At 43.6% G+C, this 14,739-nt stretch overlaps 1 protein-coding gene across 2 annotated transcripts; it reads right to left on the reverse strand.

The window, feature by feature from the left end:
• Positions 1–4,605: 4,605 nt before the first annotated feature.
• LOC125467349 (protein PIGBOS1) lies at positions 4,606–14,184 on the reverse strand. Of its 2 annotated transcripts, XR_009442898.1 has the most exons (2): positions 12,309–14,184; positions 4,606–4,718 (listed from the first exon to the last, which is right to left on the reverse strand). XR_009442898.1 is itself a non-coding variant. In XM_059639314.1 (1 exon), the coding sequence occupies exon 1, from the start codon at positions 14,062–14,064 to the stop codon at positions 13,882–13,884; it is 183 nt and encodes a 60-aa protein (XP_059495297.1). In that variant the 5' UTR covers positions 14,065–14,184; the 3' UTR covers positions 9,396–13,881. The 2 variants fall into 2 exon arrangements, 1 of the variants encoding a protein (XP_059495297.1); XM_059639314.1 differs by lacking the exon at positions 4,606–4,718 and having other exon boundaries at positions 9,396–14,184.
• Between the last annotated feature and the right edge of the window lie 555 nt (positions 14,185–14,739).

The following is a 14,739-nucleotide window of genomic DNA, read 5'->3' on the forward strand; positions in this document are numbered from 1 at the left end:
AACTTTGGTATAAAGCACATAGGGAGAAAGTATATTATTATAAAAGGTGTGAAAGAGCAGAGACATTTGTATATATATGTACATAAGTCATTAAGGTAGCAGGACTGATAGAGACAGCTGTGAATAAAGAGACAAATGCATACATATATAGGGGCATGGAATACAACAGGAGGGAAGATACTGGCTGGATCTCAGCTGGAATATTGCACACAGTTCAGGACGTCACACTATAGGAAAGATGTAAAGGTGCTGGAGAGAATGCAGAACAGGTTTATGAAAATGGTTCTAGAGATGAAGCACTTCAGACATGAAGATCAATTGGAGAGGTTAGGATTGTTTTCCTTGGAGAGGAGAAGGCTAATAGCAGATTTGGCAGAAGTTTTCAAAATCATAAGGAGCCTGGATATAGAGTGTATAGGGAAAAACTGATCCCAGTCAGAAATGGATTAAGAATGAGGAAACAATTTTGAAGTGTTTTGCAAAAGAAGCGAATGTGAAATAATAAAAAGTTCTTCCTCATAGCGAGTATTTAGGGTCTGGAATTCACTGTTTGATTGTGTGATGGAGGCCAATTCAATTGGGGCATTCAAGAGGACATTGGATAACTGTTTAAATACAAACAATGTGCAGAGGAGGTGGATAATTAGCACTAAGTTGAAATACTGAAAGCTGGTGCAGACACGCTGACTGAATGGTCTGTTTCTGCACCATAAAGCTTCTGCAACAATGGGCTGAGTGTGGAAATGTTAGAGTTATGGTGCTAAAACAATGTTACTCAAACCAGAACAAAGCAAGAGAGCTTAATGTCAAAATGAAACCACCAACTGGATTTCTCCTCCTTCAACACAATATAGAGAATGATATAATTTGGTATAATGTGGCCTCTTTACTTCATTCCAGGACTTGTTGGCCATTTGGTATCAGTGCTAATCTCCAGCTTGGACTAATAGATAAATGGAGAAAGCTGGCATCGGGAAGGGAATTCAGTTGTGAGTGAAAAGCAGTCATCAAATTTCCCTCAACAAAAATGATGATTGGTACGAATAGAGATGGCAATGGATGATCACCGGCAATGGGCGATAACCAGAGTTTGATGACCCCATCGTGGGAAAAGCCTAAAGAGTGAAAGAGAATATAGGCATATACGTGAAAAGGAAGGGTAACTGGACTGGAAACGTTAACTCTGATATTTCTTCATAGAGGCTGCCAGATCTGCTGAGCTTTTCCAGCAACTTGTTTTTTTGTCCCTGTGCACGTGAAAACAAAAGTTTTTGGTTGTCACTACCTGGAAATAGTCGGCTTCCTAGATCAAGCAAGACAGAGACTTGACTGGTAGATGATCACCTAGAGTTTTTGTGGGAACACTTTCTCAGTTCCAATTCAAGGAATAACTATAACCAACAGTCTGAGAATGATTCACTTGCCCAGATTTGTGGCTACATGTTATTGTGGATTTAGACTGAAAGCCACGAAACTGTCTTCTAAAGGTGTGGCCCCGCCCTCTCAGGGAGTGTATCAATACTTCTGTGGCTGTTCGGTCAGTTCTGCGTTTCCTTTGTTTTGTTTTAATGCCATTACATTAGTTTTCCCCTTCTGTTTTTTTTTGACAAAGCGGCAATGACTGTAATGCTAGATTTCTCCACAGAGTGGTGCAAATCCTCCTTTCCACATTAGTACACGTTATTTGAACTATATGTGCTGTGCAAAAGCAGGATGTGGGGTCGGTTCTGCAATGCGCCACTAGGGGGCAGGAATTATCTTCTGAATTACAACCATTTGCTGTCAGAGGTGTTTGCTGCACCACACAGTGGCAACAACAGAGTACAGCATTCTGTAGACCAGGTTTGAAACAGACCTGCTCCAGATAACAAGGTGTGGAGCTGGATGAACACAGCGGGCCAAGCAGCATCAGAAGAGCAGGAAGGCTGACCCTTGATGCCTAGACCCTTCTCTAGACCCGAAACATCAGCTTTCCTGCTCCTCTGAGGCTGTTTGGCCTGTTGTGTTCATCCAGCTCTACACCTTGTTATCTCAGATTCTCCAGCATCTGCAGTTCCTACTATCGCTGAAACAATTTTAACCCCAATGCGAAGCCTCTTCTAAGGATGCGAACCTTGAAGAAGTTACCCTCTTCCCTCCGGAAAGACCTCAGTGGATCTCTCTCCCACTGCAACTCTCTGGTAATCTCTTTGGCCCTGAAACTGATCAACCACGTGCAGAAGCAAATGAGGTACTGCAGCCACATCACCTTTCTTAATACCTGCCTACAGCACCAGATCATCCCCAATGGACTACAGTCCACATTTAGGCCTTCCCAATTTTGCCCCAACTGAGGCAATGTCTACATTCAGAACATTGAGATCCTTCAAAAACATTTCTCCCTGCTTCTCCCCATTTCTGAAGAAGGATCTAGGCCCGAAGCATCAGCTTTCCTGCTCCTCTGATGCTGCTTGGCCTGCTGTGTTCATCCAGCTCTATACCTTGTTACCTCAGATTCTCCACTATCTGCAGTTCCTACAATTCCCGCTCCAGATTAGTCTCTTAACATCAAGCAGGTCGATTAGAAAATATCATAGCAAACTATTTTATCAAACTTTAAAATGACACCTTAATGCACATGACTGTGTAAAACAAAACTGCGAAGACGAGAAATCTAAAATAAAGCAAAAAATGCTGAAATTACTCAAAACTGTTTTCTATAATTAAATTTCTCCAAATAAATAGAAGAAATGATAATGAGGTTTTTTTTAATCAGCAGCTATGGAAGCCAAGACATGATTATGCAGTTAGGGCACTGCCTTCAATGGAAATCTCTTACTGGCGCTGCTGCTGGATTCTGCAATTTATTTTTACAGATTGCAGAGCCACAGTCCAAAGACAAGAAGTTAAATGACCTTAAAATAAATAGGTACATTTGCTCCTTCTACTTCTCCCAGATGGGATTTTCAGCTTTGTGGCAGCACTCCCATCTGAGTCATTCAGGTTGTGTTTTTGAGTTATTTTCCAGATTGAGGAAATAATTTAGTCTAATATATTAGCTTAGCACTAAGGCAACAGCATCAGATGAGATTTTACAACATTTTCACAGATGGAGGAGTTCTTATTAGTAAATGGATTAAACAGAGGCCACACTGTTCAAATGGACTTAAAAGGTTACGTGGGTCATTTTTGGTACTAATTTACCAGTCAATAAACACAATCAGAACAGATTATCTGGCCATTTATTTAATGTACTTGTTTATGGGTTATTGATTTGCATAAATAGGCTCTGACAAGCCACTTTCACAAATCTAACAGTAACTACACATAGTATGTAATTAATTGTGAAGAATTTATATATGTTCAGAATTTAAAGATGATCATTTTATTTTAACCCACAGTTGCTTTAATTTGTCCACTATAAATTCAAATTAACTTTCTGAAAGTAAGGGAAAAAGCTGATTATTTGTCAAAAGGTTAATCGTTAACCTTCACAAAGTTGCATCAGTCATTAAATCTCTACCATCATGTGATGGGGAGAATGTGAATTGGGAAATTACTGGCATTTCATTTTTACGGATTATTAAGAAACCATGGGTAACATTTACAACAACTCGGTCTCTAAAAAAAACCTGGTCAGGGGAAACAATTTGTGTCCAGGCATTTTGGTGAGCTTTGTTGATAACAGGAATATTGTAAATACATAGAAAGTAGGAACTGCCAATGTTGGAGATAACATGGTGTAGAACTGGATAAACACAGCAGGCCAAGCAGCATCAGAAGAGCAAGAAAGCTGACGCTTTGGGTCTGAACCATTCTTCAGAAATGGGGCAGGGGAAGGGGATGCTGAAATAAATAGAGAGGAGGAGGCGGATGGGAGGTGGACAAAGGAGAAGATAGGTGGAGAGGAGACAGACAAGTCAAAGAGGTGGGGATGGGGCCAGTAAAAGTGAATATGGGTGGGGTGTTAGGAAGGGGACAGCCCAGGGAGGACGGACAGGTCAGGAGGTGGGGTTGGGGCTTGAAGTGGGAAGAAGTGGATTGGTGGGAGGAAGGACAGACAGGTTAAGGAGGATTACTTGGGCTGGGGAAGGGGAGATTTTGAAGCTTGTGAAGTCCACATTGACACCATTGGGCTGCAGGGTTCCCAAGTGAAATATGAGGTGCTGTTCCTGTAACCTTCGGGTGGCATCATTGTAGCACCGCAGAAGACTGGCTTCTGCAGTTTCAGGGGCAAGTGCCGGGGGAGGTGGGGCTTGGCCTGCTGTGTTCATCCAGCTCTACACCTTGTTATCTCAGATTCTTGAGCATCTGCAGTTCCTACTATCTCTGAAACTGTATTCCCAAGTGATTTGAAGGTTAAAAGGAAATATCATTGAAACCTACAAAGTACAGAAAGAGATGGACAGGGTAGGTGCAGTTAAAATACTTCCACTGGCTGGAGAGTCGAGAAACAAAGTTCAGAATTTAAAAATAAGGGGTTGTCATTAGAACAAGGATGAGACTTTCATTTGACTCAGAGGGTTATGAAGCTTTAGAATTTTCCACCACAGATAGCTGTGGAAATTCATTCTTGAGTATCTTTAAAACAATGATAAGGAAAATATGGGTAAAAAGCATTAAAGTGTTTGATCAGTCATATCATTTTAGTTGGCAGAGCAGGCTTGATGGTTTGAATGGTCTATTCCAGTTCAGATGTTCCTATAAGATCCACCTTTGGGCAAATAATTCAACAAGACCTAAAGTAGACAAAAAAGGAAGAACACAAATAGTCATCCCCACTGCATATGTTTTGTGTTACATCATTGCTTGAGATTTATTGCACTGAAAATGATACTCAATACAGATACAATATTGTAGCACACGATGTGGCACTTTTGATATTTATTTACTCATTCATAGGATGAATTCTGACATCACTGGTAAGCCCAGCATTAATCATCCATTCCTAACTGCACTTGAGAAGGTGACAATGGAACACCTTGCTAGGCCATTTCAGCGCACAATTAACCACCTGGTTGTTGATTTGGAGTCACACATAGGCCACACTGGGTAAGGACAGAATGTTTTCTTCCTTAAAGGATATTAGTAGACCAAACATTTTGTTTATTGAATCTGTTGAGTGGCTTGGAGGAGACATTACATGTGCCTATGGATCTGCTGTCCTTTTCCTTCTTGATAGCAGTAACCATTGTGTTTACAAGGTGCTAAGGATTATTGGTGAGCTTCTGCTGTGCAGTTTTTATTTGGTACCACTGCTGATACTGTGTTAGTGGTGGAGAGGGTGAATGTTGAAGATGGCAGATGGGATATCAATTAAGTAAGCTGTTCTGTACTGGATAGTGTCAAGCTTCTGAAGTGTTGTTGGAAGTGCAATGATCCAGGCAAGTGGAGAAGATTCCAACATACTCCTGACTTGCACGTTGTAGATGGTAAACATAATTAATGGAGCCAGGTGCTGAGCTACTCACTACAGGATTCCTAGCCTCTGCCCTGCTCATGTGGCCATTATATTTATATGGTGAGATTAGTTCTCATATTTCATATAATTGCAATATGAGTTACTTTAAGCCATTACAAGCTGAGAATTATTTTACATTACTCAAAGTTCCACAGATAACATTACTGCCATATCAAGTGACTCCAAATCAGTAGCAACATTTTACTCTCTCTGATTGCACAGCATTTGATTCTTAACTGCCTTCCAACATGGTTTAATAAACCACTCACATCATCAAGGTGGCTCCCCATCATCTTCTCCAGGGAAATTTGAGAAGAACAATAAATGCTGGCCATACTAGTAATGTCTGCATCATGAATGAATAATTTAAAAACAAGATGACACATTAAATTATCTTCCCATATAAATCCAATATAAAATGTTCCAGCTTTATCCATGCATACCCACTGCATAATGATTTGGCAATGGTCAAATAAGTGTGGACAGTCATAACATTGATCAAGATTAAGTTGCGAAAACAAGAATGATTAAAAATCTGACCCCTCTTATTGAATTCATTGCTTTCTGCTCTCATGCCATGGGCGATACTGACAATTACTGTCCATCTCTAACGATTACAGTGGTAGCTGGGTCACTGAACCATTGTATTTCTTGTGTCCAGAGGAATCCTGCAACAAAGACCTAGGGTTGAAATACTTTCTCAACAACCATTCATATTTCACATTTTCTTCAGCTCACTGGAATATGAACAATCAAACTGCCTCTTATCTTGAAGAACCTGGGGAGCTTGTTGGCTCTACAGAACAAAATACGGGCAAGCCCTTACTCCTACTCTCTGCTACTAAAGTCCCCAACAAGGGAAACAACCTTTCTGAATCTATACTGTCAGCACCCTAATACAGTCACCTCTCATTCTTCTGAACTCCAATTCATAGTCTCTCAGATTTCAAATCTCAAACATGCTCACATAAATATTTTGATTATAGTGGTATGAGTCTGTAAACGAGTCTTCTAATAAATTAGCGGTGGCTACGTACAAATAATCTCACTTGCTACATACCAATGGCCATTTAATATTCTTGGTCATTACTTTAACTATGTAAATGGTTGAAAGTTCAAGGTGCAAAATCAGCATTCAAGATGACAGTTCCTACTTATTCAGATTCCTTCATGAAGACTAGGGAAATACCTGTCGGATAAAACCTCACCCAGCAAGCCTACTGTAGTTAGCAAGTAAATTAAAAAAAAACAAATTGAACACAATGTTTTCCAAAGGCAAGACAATTTTTTCTATCAACTGCTGACTGAATCTCTTGATCATAGAAAACAGGAATAATCCCCTGAGCCTTTCCACATTCATGACAGATTTCTAACATAATGCCACCCACACTGACTCTATATCCTTGACCTAAAACTTATTAATCACAGATTTAAAATTATGATCTCAAGTACATTGCGGAGGACAACCTGACAGAAAGTCAATGCGGTTTTAGAGCGAACAGAGGCACATCTGACATGATCTTCGCACTACACCAACTTCAGGAGAAATGCCGTGAGCAGAACGTTGGACTGTATGCGGCATTCATTGACCTCACCAAAGCCTTCGATACTGTCAGCAGCGACGGTCTACGGAAAATCCTGGGGAAACTTGGATGCCCTCCTAAGTTCTTAACCATCCTACAGCAACTTCATGAAGGTCAGAGCGGCATGGTGAAATACAACGGTGACCTATCACACCCATTCCCCATCAGCAACGGCGTGAAGCAGGGCTGCGTCTTGGCACCAAAGCTCTTCGCCGTCTTCTTCAACATGATGCTGCAGGAAGCGAAGGAGGGCATCACGAGCAGCATCTACATTCACTTCCGCCCAGACGGCAATATCTTCAATCTGTGCCGCTTCCTCGCTCGCACGAAGACAACACGGGAGCCCATCATGGTGCTGCTGTATGCGGACGACTGCGCCCTACTCACACACACAGAAGATGCGCTACAGACTGCAGTGACGTGCTTATCCAAAGCTGAAAAGGCTTTCGGGCTAACGATCAGTCTGAAGTAGACGGAGATCCTGTACCAGAAGCCACCATGCAGCACATACAACCCACCTCGAATCTCGATCGACGGCCACCCCCTCAACACAGTCGAACGTTTCACGTACCTGGGAAGCATAATCTCCAACGATGCTACAGTCACAGGAGACATCGACAATCGCCTTGCAAAAGCATGTAGCACCTTCGGGCGACTGCGGAAGTGTGGGTGGGGAAACCACTCGATAAGCATGTCGATGAAAATCCAGGTTTACAAGGCCGCGGTCATCACCACACTGCTCTACGCCTCCGAGGCCTGGGTTCTGTATCGGAAACAGATGTGGCTGCTGGAACGATTCCACCAACATTGCGCTCTATATTGGGCATCACCTGGCAGGACCTCGTCTCTAACAACGAAGTGCTGGAAAAGGCCCAGCTCCCCAGCATCGAAGCGACCCTCCTCCTGAAACAACTTCGATGGTCGAGTCACGTATCGCGGATGGACAACACCAGAATACCCAAGACAGTGTCCTTCGCGGAACTCTGTGATGGCAGAAGGAACCGCGGTGCCCCGCACAAACGCTGCAAGGACCAACTGAAGCAACAGCTGTCTCAGGCCGGCATCGCCTCAACGGAATGGCAAAAGCTGGCCTCTGACAGGGACGCATGGCGGAAGAAAACTACGACGGCGATGGAACAGTTCGAACGTTCGAGGAGAGCAGCTGCAGAGGCAAACGGAAACGCAGGAAGGAGCCCTCATCTCAAGCCCCGCTGTCAGGAGCATTCCCCTGCTGCACTGTCCCAGGATCTGCAGGTCCAGAATAGGACTGTACAGCCACCAATGGTTGTGCCAATGAAATCGCTGACGAATCTCTTCCCAACTGATCTTCGCAAGCGAAGAATCTGCCTGATGACGATGATGATAGTACTCCTGGTTTAGTGAGTATCAATCAATCCAGTATAACTTTACTTTTAGAAGTACTGTATATTATCCAAATACATTGTTCGCCTTAATTATACCGGTGGAAAACTGCATAGGAGAAACTGTAATCGCTGCACCATTGAGGATCTAAAACTGTGAAAACTGACAATCTAAGACTAGGTTATATTGAGGGTCTGTAAGGATTTTATACTTTTAAGACCACCAGTCCAAAATGGAAGCTTTTCTTCAAATACAATTACATTGCAGAACTGAAGAAAAATGATGAAACTTTGGCAGCCATTCAAACCACAAACTATACATTCTCCTTGAAAACTAAACAGGAGGTTTTTGGAAGAACCTGTCACTGTGTAGCCCCTTATGGCAGTCTGGGTACTTTGCAACCAATTACGTATTTTTGAAGTAAAGTTTTAATGTAGCAAAAGCCAAACTGCACACAGCAAAGTGCCATGGAATCTTGTACATCCATTTAAGATGCTAGGATGAGATATATGCCCCCTTATCTATAAGGCAACAACTCCAACAGTACAGCACTCACTCAGTAATATGGTGGAATATCAGTCTAGATTTTGTGCTCAAATATCGAGTGATGCACTTCACCCACAACCTTTCTGGTTTGGAAGCGTGAGAGTTTTGACATAGCTGCTCTGCAATTAGGGAAAATATAACTGGCTCAAGGAAAATCCACCCAAAAACGTTTGGCAGCAGTCACCAATGACATTTTAAAGGAGTTATATTAACATCACCCAAAGCAAAATATCATCCCTTGCCTGTAATCAGGAGGCAAGAGCAGCGATGAAAACAAGTTGGATTTTTGAACACAATCAGGAAAGGTAACAGAGGCCTCACATCACATCTGGAATGTTTAAAGCCATAAATACGCTGCACCTTTACCCCAAAACCCATTGTAAAATGATGTCTTTTCTCATCTAGTACAGTAACAAAGTCATTTTTGTTGAAAAGTTAAAATTAGTACAAGGACAAGTTAAATATTTAAATTCCAAGTGTAGTTGAAGTTTAATCAAAGGCTAATCTAATTTCAGTATCCAGCATGTACCATCAGGGATGCAAATCTGATTTACACCATTAGTTTTCTCTCAACTCTTTAGCAATCAAATATGAGGATAAAGTGGAGGTCAGTACAGACAGTTAAGAGTTTGACGTTTACTTTTTTACAATCTTCAAAAATTACAAGACCTTGTTCCACAAAAAAAATCTCAGTGCAAGAATCTGCAAATGTCTTCATTTTCTACCCAACAAGGTGGATTAAATCAACTAGGTTCCACATAAATGTAATTGCTGGATGGGCAACAACTTAATCTCTGCTAGGAAACTTTTCACAAAAACAGCATTTTAAAGTCCTCAGCAAAGGGCTCACCTTTATGCCCCTCCACCCAAACATCAACGAATACCGGTCATGCTTGGATGTTGAACAGTTTTTCTGCAGCCTCCACTTCCGCGCTTACTTCTTTAACTGTGAGCCTAACCCTCCCTCTACTGACGCCTTCTCCGCCTCCTTGAGACCACCCCAAGGCCTCCTAGCCTCCCTTGACCTCTTCATCTCCAACTGCCGTCAAGACATCAATCGCCTCAATCTCTCCACCCCTCTTACCCACTCCAACCTCTCGCCCACAGAACGTGCAGCCCTCCGCTCCAACCCCAACCTCACCATAAAAAGCATGGAAAAGGGAGGCGCAGGTGAAGTATGGCGCACTGACCTCTACATCGCTGAGGCCAGTCGCCAACCCTCCGACACCTCCTCCTACTGCCCCCTTGATCATGACCCCACCCCGAACACCAAAGCATCATCTCCCAAACCATCCACAATCTCATCACTGCAGGTGACTTTTACCTACAGCCTCTAACCTCATAGTTCCCCACCATCTGTTTCTATCTCCTTCCCAAAATCCATAAACCAGGCTGCCCTCGTAGACCCATTGTCTCCACCTGCTCCTGTCCCACCGAACGTATCTCCACTTATCTCAACTCCATTTTCTTCCCCTTGGTCCAGGAACTCCCCACCTACGTCCGTGACACCACCCACGTCCTCCAACTCCTCCAAAACTTCCGATTCCCTGGTCCCCAACACTTCATCTTTACCATGGATGTCCTATACACTTACATTCCCCATGCAGATGGCCTAAAGGCCCGCCGCTTCTTCCAGTCCCACAGGCCCAACCAGTCCCCCTCCACTGACACCCTTATCCGCTTAGCTGAACTCACCCTCACCCTTAACAGCTTCTACTTCAATTTCTCCCACTTCCCGCAAAGGGGGTGGCCAGGGGTACCTACATGGGCCCAAGCTATGCCTGCCTCTTTGTAGGATATATGGAACAATCCCCTCCCGAAGCTACACTGGCACTATCCCACACCTCTTCCTCTGTTACATCAATCACTGTATCGGCACGGCCTCATGCTCCCATGAGGAGCTTGAACAGTTCATCCACTTCACTAACACCTTCCACCACAACCTTACATTCACCTGAACCATCTCCGATTCCTCTCACTCCCTCCTGGACCTCTGTTTCCACCTCTGGCAACCACCTGGAAACCAGTATCCATTTCAAGCCTACTGACTCCCATAGCTACCTACAGTACAGCTCCTCCCACCCACCTTCCTGCAAAAATGTCATCCCCTATTCCCAATTCCTTCGCCTCCGCCGCATCTGCTCCCAAGATGACGCATTCCAATCCCGCACGTCCTTGTTTCTCATGATCCACAACTTCCCCTCCACGGTGGTCAAAAATGCCCTCGACCGTGAGTCTTGCATTTCCCGCAACTCATCTCTCACACCCTCTCCCCACGTTAACAACCAAAACAGAATTCCCCCTTGTCCTCACATACCACCCCACCAACCTCCAGATCCAACACAGATTCCTCTGGCACTTCTGCCATCTGACCCCACTACCAAAGACATTTTTCCCTCTCCACTCTTATCTGCCTTCCGGAGGGACCACTCTCTCCATGAATCCCTTGTCCGCTCCACACTCCCCACTAGCCCCACCATCCCCGGCACTTTTCCCTGAAACCACAGGAATTGCTACACCTCCCCTTCACCATCACCCAGGCCCCGAGAAAACCTTCCACATCACCTACACATCTGCTAATATGTTATACTGTATCTGCTGCTCATGTGTGGCCTCCTCTACATCAGAGAAACCAAGTGGAGAGTTGGAGGCTGCTTTGTGGAACACCTACGCTCGGTTTGCGACAAATGACTGCACCTCCCAATCCTGAACCATTTCAACTCCCCTTCCCACTCCTTGAACGACATATCCATCCTGGGCCTTCTCCAGTGCCACAACGATGCCACCCAAAGGTTGCAGGACAGCACCTCAAATTTCGCTTGTGGACTTCACAAGCTTCAAATCTCCCCTTCCCTGACTGCATCCCAAAACCAGCCCAACTCGTCCCCACTTCCCTAATCTGTCCAATCTTCCTCCCACCTATCCACTCCTCCAACCTCAAGCCCCGCCCCCACCTACCAGACTCATCCCGCCTCCTTGACCTGTCCGTCCTCCCTGGACTGACCTATCCCCTCCCTAATTCCCTATCTAGACTCATCTTTACTGGCTCCATCCCCACCTCTTTGACCAGTCTGTCTCCTCTCCATCTATCTGCTCCTTTATCCATCTTCCATCAGCCTCCCCCTCTCTCTTTATTTCAGAATCCCCCTCCCCTCCCCAATTTCTGAAAAAGGTACCAGACCCAAAACATCAGCTTTCCTGCTCGGCCTGTGTCCATCCAGCTCTACACCTTATTACCTCAGCATTTTGAAGTACTGCAACCAGATAGATGTAACCATATATTCATCAATACCAACAGACTTTATTTTATATCAACTGATATTTTCTATAAATTACATTTTAAAAAAAACAAATAAACAATAAGTGGGATTCTTTACCAATTTGCCGGAATTTAAAAATGCAAGTATCTCACTTCAGACTTATTTGTCTTTGACTTCTGTCGCCAATTAGCGAGTCACTAGAAGTTCTATGCCAGATAGTTACAGAATTCTCTTTTAACTCATGCACAACATGTTCCAGTGAAGAGAGAGTATAATATGTAACAGTTCAAAGAAGTTTCATTCCAATGATTCTTTGGACAAGGAAGCTGACAGTGTGGATGCTAAGAGGATTTTTTTCTCTTGTGGGACAGAATAGAAGTAGCAGTCAAAATAAGGAGATCCACTTCAAGCTGGTGGAGCTTTTTTCTTATTTCAGAGGGTTGAGTGTCTTTGGAGCTCTCTTCCCTAGAAAGCAGTGGACACAGAACCATTGAACATTTTTAAGGCTGATTGTATGTTGACAAGGGAGTCAGAGGATGAGGAATAGACAGAAAAGTCACTGAGACTAAAATCAGATCATCCATGATCTTATCAAATTACACTGAAGGAGCCAAATGGCTTAAGTCTGCTCTTAATTCATATGTCAGTCAAATTATTACTTAAACATTGAGGCAGTCCTCAATCTGTCTTCTGGAAGCATCAACATCATAGAAAAATACAAAGACATTTCACCACTATTCAGGCACATCTCTCAATTTCATTCAATTTTCATCTTATTAAGAATCTTTAAAAAATGGTTGATGATTTTTCAAGATGTTGAGGGGGAACCAACATCCATCCATAGATGTCCTTTATGAAGTTCAACACTAGTTTGAGACTTACTCTCCCAATCGCTAAATTATACTAGCAGAAAAAGCACAATTCGGTAGTAAAACTATCTAAGGAAATATCCAAGTTCTGAGGAAGGCTCACCGGACCCGAAACGCGAACTCTGTTTTCTCCTTCATAGATGTTGTCAGACCTGCTGAGCTTTTCGAGAAAACTTTGTTTTTGTTCCTATTTACAGCATCCACAGTTCTTTTGTTTTTTTATTTAGTAAAAATATCTAATTCTGACAAACCCAGAAATACATTTTTTAGCAACTTCTCGTGTTTCTATGAGTTTTTTTTAAAGAATTCTATTTATGTGCTTCTTCCACAACCTCAGTTTTCCAAAACACTTTGCAGAGTATTTCTGAAGTGCAGCCACTTGTCGGAAACAAGGTACACAGAAAGCCAGTGACGTGATAATGACCAGACAAACTATTTTTTGATGTTGACAGAAAACTGAAGATCTTTTAATTCTCCTTCGGATAGAATTTACATCCGTCGGAGATAACACATCAGCCTTTGGTTTAGTGTTTCGTTCGAAAGTCGGCACCTCCAGCCGCGTTACTCTCCCTCACCAATGCGCCGCGCAGATGACTGTGAATTTATGCGCAAATCTCTGGAGTGGGAGTTATAGCCACAATTCTGTCTTCGACGAGGAGAGCGTATTATTATCGTTTTGTTAAAAAAAAGCATGTGTCTGCATTATAAAGTTCAGCAAACATAGCGTTTTGGAAATAGGGCTAAAAATATCCACGGCCGACTTCAGAGGTCGTTTCGCCCTTGAAGAGTCGTTTTCCTCACATTATCAGAGCCGGTCAGGGTCAGCCCTTGGCTGGACTTGGGGGCCGGTCAGACTCTGGGAGCTGAGCCAGTGTCACCTCCTGGGCCTTACGCTGCTCCAGGCTGTACCGCTGGAAGATTGGTTTGTACACGTACAGACCGCCCGCCACCCCCAGCACCGCGGCTAGGGTCAACTGAGAGAACGGCAGCCTCCTAAGAGCCATCAGCGGCAACCGCTCCGGGCACTGAGGGGTAAAAGGAAAGGAGTGGCAGGTAAAGGAAACGAACGAAATTGGACGTTAAAATGTCGCCGGCAACCTCCTCTGGACGGCGCGTGCGCTTCAACCGCCTGTCACGTGAACACCAGACCGGATCCAATCAAGAAGCTCTACTGCTGAGCCAATCAGGAGTCCGGATATCTCCGCCAATCAGACTCTTACCCTTCAGCCCGCTTTTGTGTGGTGCTACTGCACATGCGCAGTTGCTCGCTATAGCATTTATTGACATGGTTAGGGTTCCTTACATCAGAGAAATGACACCAATCACGAGTGGAGTTGCCATGTTAAAAGATCACATTATTGCTTCAACCACACCATTTTCTACTTCGTCAAATCCTCAAGTTTCTTTACTGCAATGTTCTCCCTGCTGGTGGGCCTCTCACATTCACCTTAGCTAAACGACATCAAGCTTACTGCAGTACATATCCTCACTCTTGCCTACTCTCCTCCCCACTGTGCGCTGAATCACAGAAGTGATAGGGCACAGAACGAGTCCCATCAGACCCATCATGTTCGTGTTACTTCTATTACCTAGTGCCAATCTCATACCTTTTATCAGTATATCTCTGCACACCATCTCTATCAAACAATCATCCAATACTAAAAAAAAACCAAAAGAAC

The sequence above is a fragment of the Stegostoma tigrinum genome, chromosome 33, assembly GCF_030684315.1.
Source record: "Stegostoma tigrinum isolate sSteTig4 chromosome 33, sSteTig4.hap1, whole genome shotgun sequence".
NCBI lineage: Eukaryota > Metazoa > Chordata > Chondrichthyes > Orectolobiformes > Stegostomatidae > Stegostoma > Stegostoma tigrinum.

Bases quoted from the DNA above. Each gene is read 5' to 3' on its own strand.
- LOC125467349 (XM_059639314.1), bottom strand. From the start codon at position 14,064: ATGGCTCTTAGGAGGCTGCCGTTCTCTCAGTTGACCCTAGCCGCGGTG.